At 41.4% G+C, this 9875-nt stretch overlaps 1 protein-coding gene across 2 annotated transcripts in view; it reads left to right on the top strand.

Moving 5' to 3' along the window:
* Window positions 1-1385: 1385 nt before the first annotated feature.
* CDK15 (cyclin dependent kinase 15) overlaps window positions 1386-9875 on the top strand; it is a 124484-nt gene continuing 115994 nt past the window's right edge. For both annotated transcript variants that reach the window (XM_018554016.1, XM_018554015.1), the window contains exon 1: window positions 1386-1533. In XM_018554016.1, the coding sequence (XP_018409518.1) occupies window positions 1407-1533 (127 nt within the window). In that variant the 5' untranslated portion in view covers window positions 1386-1406. The remainder of the gene's footprint in view (window positions 1534-9875) is intronic.

Here is a 9875-nt window from a genome sequence, read left to right on the forward strand (position 1 = left end):
GCCAACCTTTGAAAATAAGCTGTCACAGGTCGGCTCTATCGATCGGGAAGTGAGCAGAAACATGCCGCCGATCAGCTCACTTCCCGATCGTCTCCCTGCACTGAGCGGTGACTGTCAGCCACCGCTCCCCGCAGGGATTCCCCCTCCCCTCTCCGATCCTCCATCCCCGAGTGGAGGAATGAACAGGGGAGGGGGCGGGCACAGCTGGCTCTGCCTCTACCCTGTTTCCCCGAAAATAGGACCTACCCCGAAAATAAGACCTAGTACTATTTTGGAGAATTGCTAAAATATAAGACCTACCCCGAAAATAAGACCTAGTTGTGACCATTTTCAGGGCCGGTGGTGGCATAAGGGGGAACATGACGAGCCGCAAGAGAGGCGGGAGAGAATCAGCACTGCCAATGAAGCCAGCGCTAGAGGAAGCAGAGCCGCATAAGCCAATGCTTCCTCTATAGTGTCGGCTCCTGTCACAAGCGGAGTGATACCAAATGCACACCGCCTGTGAGGAATCGATAGTGAAAGTGCACTTCACTCATTCTGGCCAGAGATTGGTTACCAAATTGCTCTTGGAAAGGTAAGGCACCCCTGATTGCCCTGATCACTCTATTCTTAATTTTGCCATTTTGGATTATTTGATTTGGATATGGATTTGCATTAACTTTGGATTGTTGTACATAAAAAAAAAAATAAGACCTACCCCGAAAATAAGACCTAGTGTGTTTTTTTGAGCCCAAAAAAATATAAGACAGTGTCTTATTTTCGGGGAAACACGGTAGATAGGCAGAGCCAGCTGTCACTCACACAGCTGGGTGGATCTCGACTGTATTGTAGGAATCCGTCCCAGCTGCGGCGCTCTCAGTATATCGCGGACTGAGCTTTTCAGGGTGTCTTCTAATGCCATTAGAGGGTCTGGATTCAGTTAGGGGTATCTTTTGAAATCCTGTTGTCTTCAGCAAAATTTGGAGAAGCAGGGCTCCACAAAATCTTTTCACTATTATTAACACCAATCATATATACAAATGCTGCTCACAATGCAAATTCATGCATGAAAGCCTCTTTTCTGACGCATAGCTGGGCCCCCAAGGGCCATGAACTGCTAATGTTTGCATCCCCTGCTATCCCAACTCTTAGTCACTAAAATCTTTATACCGATACATTAGAACATTTCAGAAGGTGGGGGCTTTCAACCCACTGCAGGAACAGTGACAGCCTGACTGTCATCACTCATTTTAAACTGTATGTGACTGACAAGATCCTTGATTTCTAATGTCAAAAACTACACACAAGCTTTTCTGTTTGATCTCACCCATGATCAATAGCAGAAATGTTTCTCTTTTATTCTCCTCTCTTCCTTGCCCATATACTGCTACTATCCTAAGTCTCTCTGTAGTGGAGCTAGCACAGTGATGAACACAGCAGACTGCCTCTCTTTCGATCTCCCTCTTTTCCTTTTTGTTTCCTCTCTTCTCTCTCGCTCTGTGTCCATCATGCAGAACATAAGACAAGCAGCCACAGAGGCCTTTTGTCGCCTGGGTAAGTGCCTCTATCAAACGCCATATGATGGTGTAAAAATACCTTTTTAATATGGTTTTTAGCTCCCACATTGAAAACGGTAAAGCTCTTCATTTCATTCTCATCTGTGCAGCCTGCAGCTATCTACTGCCTGAGGCAGGTGTGTAATACAGCATTATTGCTCGGGTGAGGCACTGGCATCCTCCATTTCTATAGTTAACCTTTTGACGAGGGCATCTTTCATGCATCACAAACTAAGAAGCTGTAGGCCGTAGCTTTACGGAGAATGTAGGAATTAAATGATTAACCATAACTATAACCGATCTCATCAGTGGTTTGTTAAATGGCGTGGGTTTCTTACATTTGGTATTTGGATTCTATTTATGTGGTAAACGGGTTACACTGGTAACCAGTCGTGAGTTATATTTTAAAGTCAGTGCTTTGCTTTACCAGATTGTATGTTCAAGCCCTATTAAATGGACCACAGGCTTTGCAGCATTCTGAATCTGTGTGTTTTTGTGTGTTTGATTTAATGTTCCCAAGGGGCTTAATAGATGCTGCCAAATTGAATTTCTGTCCCCAAGGTCTCTTGAGGTGACAGAGAATTGTATTCAGCCATAATAACCCGTCAGCTTTCTTTGAGGCCCATCACTCTGGGTATCTGTTGCGTAAAAGCATTTGTTGTATATAAGAAAAAAGATTTGGTTTTAGCATTCCTTACCGGAAATATCTTGTTACCCCTAGACAGCCGCAGAAAGACACTTGTACCAGGCCAGCCATGCAACCTTGTCTTGAATTGTATTGTAATTGTAATGTCTTTCTTATATTGTAAAACTCTGCGCAAACTGTTGGCACTATATAAACCCTGTATAATAATAACAATAGTTGGACCCTGAAGATCATTATGTGGCATCTTTGCATGCTTGGATTGGTCCACTAGAGGATACTCAAGTGGGTTCCTGCTACCTACAAATACAGGGCCACTGCCATATGCACTAATTGACACCCCATTAGACTACAAAGCTTGGCTTGCCACTTTATGCCCATGGCTCACCCACTTCCATGGCATTTGAGTCCCGCCTGAAGTTGCTGACTTTAAGGTGTCAGCCCTCCTCCCAGTACCCGAGTAAGCCGGCCTGCTGCTGTGGATGTTATGTGAGGAAGCCCACCCGCTTACCCTCTTCCACCTACTAGTGGAACCTGCAGCTGAAGCGGGTATGAATGTAAAACCCCTGAGTTTCTAATAGTACATTAATTTGGGCTGATCTGAGCCCTGCAGGTGCAGGCATTGGGGCTAGGGCATGCTATTGTTCAATGGCATGGCAGTTGACTAATGCTTTTAAATTAACATTTAGAATGTAAACTAGATGTACAGAACTGTCTATCTTAACAAAGGGTTAAAGCTCTCTAGACTTGGGTGGTACATGTTAATGCACTTAAAAACAAACCACTTTGTCCTTAATTTGCACATTGCCATCTATTCTAAGCAATAGAAGCTGCCATATAGTGTCCTATGTATAAACCTTCAAGGAAACCGCTAGAAAGGTAAAATATATTTGAAAAAATATTTTTAGGTATGCTTTGTGAATGCAAACACATAACAAATATATAGTGGGCATTTCTCAAATGTGACTACTAAACTGACCCCCAAACATATAGCATCAATTATAAAATAACGCTAAAGGTTTTAGCATAGTAAGGTCATATGCACAGATGGGGGCTGTCATGCTTTATATGCCCAGGCTATTTGTAGTCCCAGTCTGACCCGAAGCGTGAACTAAACAATTTAGACAATGTGGTTATTTACTGAAGGAGCAAAATGTCCACTTAGCCCACTGAACCTGTGCTTTCCCTATTATCTAACCATATGCAGAGGAATGTCTATATTTTTTTTCATTCTCCTGCTTATGATTATTTGAAATAAACACAGGCTCATTAAGGTAACTGTACTATTTGCTCCTTTATTAAATCAGTCTCTGGGCCGGAGCACACCTAGGCGACACCTCACCGCGCAGCAACCGTGCACGATTGTGAGCTAATTGCTTCACGGTCAGGAATGACCAAGGTGTGAACCAATCGCGCTGTGGGTGCCATTATTTTTGAATGGCACCCCAGTCGCGCCGGGCGGATCACGTGGTTTCCCGCCGCGATTCTGCCCGTGCTCCCGAACACAAAACAGCCGCGCGTTGAGTATCGCAAAAAAAAGGACATTTACCTTTTTTGTGCAATTGCTACGTGGATGTCACCCCATTTAAATCAATAGGGCTGCGTGGCAATCGCTGCCTGCATTGTGCACGTCCGTATTATCACGGTCTGCACCAGTCCTCAATGACATCACTAAACTATGGTATGCCTAGCAAGTAAAATTCCTCACACTGTCTCTTCTCCTCCTTCAGGATCTGAGGAGCACACATTATGCTGCCCACACACATTTTAATTCCATTATAAGATCCAATTGGTTTGATAATCCTACTTAACAAAGAAAGTTGATCAAGTGTCAGCTTTTCACACATTTTTCAAAGGAGAATTATGGGGAGAGTGAAATACACTAATCCCTATAGTTAGAGCTGACGTGTGACATTGCAGCTGTCACACGTCGGCTCTATAGATCGAGAACTGAGTGATCACATACCACTGATTGCTCGGTTCCCGCTCTTTTCCCAGCAGAGTGTTCACTGTCAGTCACCACTCCCCACAGGGATCCCCCCCCTCCCCTCTCCATTTCTCCTGCGCTGATTGGAGGAACAGCCGGGGGAGGGGATGGGCACAGCTCAGAGTCTCAGAGCCTCTAGAGTCTGGCAGCAGCACGGCTCTGCGCTGTCAGTATATAGCGTGCATTAGCAAAGAAAAAAGTTGAGCCATAGTTCTCTTTTAATTTACTTCTCTGAATTCAAACAGAAAAGGAAGGGATCAGACAAGTTGTAACATTTTAACATTTTTTTTTCTTTTGATCTAGCCTCTTGGAACATGCAAAAACAAATGTTTTTTGGACGTAGATCAAAATTATGGTTAAAATTGTAAATATAGTTCAGCTTGATTTAAAGGAGGACGATTGGGAGAGTAAAATGTACCCTTCCCAATAGTTTGAGCAGGCGTGTGCCACTGCAATAATTTCACTCCGGCTCTATAGATTGAGAACTGAGCGATCACAAACTGTTGATCGCTCAGCTCACGGTCTCCATGCAGAGAGCAGTGACTGTCAGTCACTGCTCCCTACAGGTATTCCCTCCTCCCCTCTCTGTTCCTCCAGCTTTCACTGAAGAGGAGGGGGCAGGCACAGCTGGCTCTAGCGAGGCAGAACCATCTGTCAAACAGGCAACGTGTTGGATCCCGTCAGAATTGTCAGGATCTCTTCCGGTTGCAGCGCGGCTCCGCGCTGTCAGCATACAGTGGGCAGTAGCCCGCTGTATGCTGAGTTTGGGTCACAGGAGTACATTAGTAAATACTCTCCTGTGACCCGAAATAACTAAAGCCAAAAAAAGTCAAAAATTCTGACTGAATTCCCCCCCCCCCAAAAAAAAAAGTTATTGTGTGGCCAACATATGCTGTGCCATCCTCATCTGTCTGTATATGGACAACTTTATGTCTCTGACAATACTAACTGTAGCATAAAAATGTACCCCGCAAAATTATTAAAAACACACGCTTTATTTTTCATCAGTCAGAATTGTGGCTATGGATCACTGCATTTTGTACTTTGCTTCATTTAAAGATGAGCAACAGGAAGCAGGCATGCCAAATTTAGATGAGCTGCATTAGTTCTCGTGAAGGCCACATTTGCATAATTGAAATACTATGGCAGCAATGCTTTCGGGATCAGCATACCATTTATAAAGCTTTTTTAAAAATTAGTCTGAATTGTAAAAAATGTGTTTCATCTATTACATTTAAATCCTTAAGATGGCAATCACTAAAAGATTTCTTTCATTGGGCCTGTAGACTGAACAAAAAAAAATCTAACAGATTCCTCTATTTACGTTAAACAGTTTGGATGGATGATTCCCCTACTGCAGCGCTTGTATTCTGACAGGCATCAGCCTCCGCTGTCAGAACACATGAAGAGTGACTGCAGATGATTGGCACAACTGTTTGCACAACATTTTTCAGCCTGGCTTCTTCGACAAGTCGACAATTGAATTTTGTTGAAGGAGCTGTACCAGCATTGCAAACTATTATAAGAATTTTGTCCAATTCCTAATGATTGGCTAATGTTATAACTTGCATGGATGGATTGAGTGGCCGCCCTTGTGAGCATGTAGCCCCAAAACACCATTTGCAAAATGTCTGCCCTAAAATGGACCTAAACTCAAAAAGTGAAACAAAATCTACATTTTATCCCTCCTAAAAAAAAAATCAGTGCAATTTCTGCAAGGTTATATATGGGTTCTAAGGGAGTTTCACGTGAGTCTCAATTAACAGCCAGCATGCATCCATTATAACATATGGCCCAACTTCAGCTAAACCATTATTTATAGCTATGAGTAGAGTGAGGAAGAATTAGAATTTCCTTCAGGTGTTAAATGCTGTCTGTGTCCCCACTGGAGAGACACCACTTCCTTTTTATGTCTGACAGGAGGTGACAGAATCTTCCCAATATGGTCACAGAGGTAAAAAAAACAAACCTTGCAGAGCCTCTAACTCTTCCCTACTGATGTAATTTACATATTGTGCCTCAAACCTGTCACATAGACAGGAAATGAAGAAAAATTGGGGACACAGGTAGCAGTAAGAGGTTCACAGATATTCTGAAGCATTGGTTTGTTAACTGGAGTTGCAGTTTAAGAAAGGGATTTCAGGGGCGTGGCCAGCAGCCGAATGTGAGCAGACGTCTGTAGGGGAGCAATCATAGGGACTTGCCCTTCTCTTGTACGCAGATGAGGGTGGATAGAGCGGGACGGTATGTGTTCCTATACTGTACTATCCTAGAGCTGACTTGTGTTATTGCATCTGTCTATATCCCACCGCCATTCTCCAGTGCTGTGCTTAAAGACTTAGCTCACCTCCTAGCGGATACGCTACTGCTCCCTGTCCTAGTGGTAGGGGACTTTAATGGGGTTTTGAAATATGCTCCCCTTCCCTCCCTCCCCCTCTTGGATTATTTGTCTGCTGGCTTGCTACTGGGTTTTTGTTTTTGGTTTCTTTTTTTTGTTTTTGTTTTTGTGTTTGTCTACTGTACGTGTAAAATGTGTAAAATCAATCAATAAAAACTATCTGATTTAAAAAAAAGAAAGGGATTTCAACTGAAAGAATGGTATGTGGGATGCTCCAGCACCAGACCATACTGGAAAATGGTAGACTAACATAATGGTCTTGTTGGGTAAGATCCACTACACCAAGAACACACAGCCCTGCAACAAAATTATATGGTGCAGAGGTTCCTGCACCAAAACCTGATTCATCGAAAGAGGGCCTGTTTTTCTCTGTACACAACAAAGCCGTTTTTATGATATAATTTTCCTAACAATGCAAACTGGACTAGGAAATGTAATCTGTTATATCCCAGTTGCATATACCATTTGTTAGTGAATAAAGCAATATATAGCTGTATGTACTTCATGCATGTATCCACTTAAGTTTTCAAAAATCGTCTTACTCAGAGGTTGAAAAATACAGGACGCAAGCTTAAGAGAGAAGCAAGGTCTTGGTGCTCGGCTAATAACCACAAGATATCTGGCTCTATGACATAACCCTAGCTGAGTAGATAAGATTACAGTATCTATTCAGGGAGACAGTTTAACTGTGTGTCTTATAGCAATATTTGATGAATAGGCAGTGTAGGAAGCTTTCAGCAGTATAGCTGACCACTCTGGCTGGCCGTAAACCAATGATAAAAGCAAGTCATGCTTCTAATTTTGAATAATGTGTATAATAATTGGATGTTTTCCGAGCCCCTAAGATATGTTAATGGCAGCCTCCAGTGTGTGGAGGCAATTATCACACACCAAATATTTCTCACTCACTGGAAAATATCCCTACAATAGAGCACAATTGGTCATTGTTATGCAGATTACTACAGCTGCACCACTGTCATTGTCAGATGGCTATTATGGTAGGTCTTGGTTCTCCAACAACACAATCATGGCTTCATATTTTGCCACCCGTTAAAGTTTTGTGCCATTCTGTCGCCAAACTTTCACCACATGTGATAAATAGATTTTCAAGTTGAAAGGGAAAGTTGCATATTTTGTATGTACATGGTAAACTGTATTGGGATGGGTAGATTTTGTAATTGGCGTCAGTTGTGACTTTGATCAAAGGACTTTTTTTCCCAACAAATATTCTATTCATCTGTCCTAATAAAGGAGACATTTCCCAAGAAAAAAATAAAAAATCACTGTAAATTCACATCCAGATTAATTAAAAAAGTTAGACATTCACCAATGTGCCAGTGAAAGCCTAAAATATCACTGTAAACTACAGAAATAAGTTACTTTTTCACCAAGTATAGTTACCAAAGCTCTTTTCTTGCAATCATACAGATCAAGATAAATTAGATAAGCAAAACAACTGTAAGAACCTAATATATGCTTAGCAACATTCCCAGATCAAAAGCTGAAGCGATAAACCCATGTTTCAATATGTCCATGCTGAATCTGCACTGATGCACTCAAATTTTGCATAATTACTCTTTAACAATATCAAAATTGTCTCTCTATTACCGCCCATTCCTCAATGCTGCTCAATATTAGCTGGAAATGCATCTTGCAATCATACAGATCAATATAAATTAGATAAGCAAAACAACTGTAAGAACCTAATATATGCTTAGCAACATTCCCAGATCAAAAGCTGAAGCGATAAACCCATGTTTCAATATGTCCATGCTGAATCTGCACTGATGCACTCAAATTTTGCATAATTACTCTTTAACAATATCAAAATTGTCTCTCTATTACCGCCCATTCCTCAATGCTGCTCAATATTAGCTGGAAATGATCCTACTTCCATCATGTCCTGTAACCCCCCCCCCCCCCCCTCATGGGTAAGATCCACTACACCAAGAACACACAGCCCTGCAACAAAATTATATGGTGCAGAGGTTCCTGCACCAAAACCTGATTCATCGAAAGAGGGCCTGTTTTTCTCTGTACACAACAAAGCCGTTTTTATGATATAATTTTCCTAACAATGCAAACTGGACTAGGAAATGTAATCTGTTATATCCCAGTTGCATATACCATTTGTTAGTGAATAAAGCAATATATAGCTGTATGTACTTCATGCATGTATCCACTTAAGTTTTCAAAAATCGTCTTACTCAGAGGTTGAAAAATACAGGACGCAAGCTTAAGAGAGAAGCAAGGTCTTGGTGCTCGGCTAATAACCACAAGATATCTGGCTCTATGACATAACCCTAGCTGAGTAGATAAGATTACAGTATCTATTCAGGGAGACAGTTTAACTGTGTGTCTTATAGCAATATTTGATGAATAGGCAGTGTAGGAAGCTTTCAGCAGTATAGCTGACCACTCTGGCTGGCCGTAAACCAATGATAAAAGCAAGTCATGCTTCTAATTTTGAATAATGTGTATAATAATTGGATGTTTTCCGAGCCCCTAAGATATGTTAATGGCAGCCTCCAGTGTGTGGAGGCAATTATCACACACCAAATATTTCTCACTCACTGGAAAATATCCCTACAATAGAGCACAATTGGTCATTGTTATGCAGATTACTACAGCTGCACCACTGTCATTGTCAGATGGCTATTATGGTAGGTCTTGGTTCTCCAACAACACAATCATGGCTTCATATTTTGCCACCCGTTAAAGTTTTGTGCCATTCTGTCGCCAAACTTTCACCACATGTGATAAATAGATTTTCAAGTTGAAAGGGAAAGTTGCATATTTTGTATGTACATGGTAAACTGTATTGGGATGGGTAGCTTTTGTAATTGGCGTCAGTTGTGACTTTGATCACAGGACTTTTTTTCCCAACAAATATTCTATTCATCTGTCCTAATAAAGGAGACATTTCCCAAGAAAAAAATAAAAAATCACTGTAAATTCACATCCAGATTAATTAAAAAAGTTAGACATTCACCAATGTGCCAGTGAAAGCCTAAAATATCACTGTAAACTACAGAAATAAGTTACTTTTTCACCAAGTATAGTTACCAAAGCTCTTTTCTTGCAATCATACAGATCAAGATAAATTAGATAAGCAAAACAACTGTAAGAACCTAATATATGCTTAGCAACATTCCCAGATCAAAAGCTGAAGCGATAAACCCATGTTTCAATATGTCCATGCTGAATCTGCACTGATGCACTCAAATTTTGCATAATTACTCTTTAACAATATCAAAATTGTCTCTCTATTACCGCCCATTCCTCAATGCTGCTCAATATTAGCTGGAAATG

This window comes from Nanorana parkeri, unplaced genomic scaffold (genome assembly GCF_000935625.1).
Source record: "Nanorana parkeri isolate BGI_ZX_2015 unplaced genomic scaffold, ASM93562v1 scaffold139, whole genome shotgun sequence".
Lineage (NCBI taxonomy): Eukaryota > Metazoa > Chordata > Amphibia > Anura > Dicroglossidae > Nanorana > Nanorana parkeri.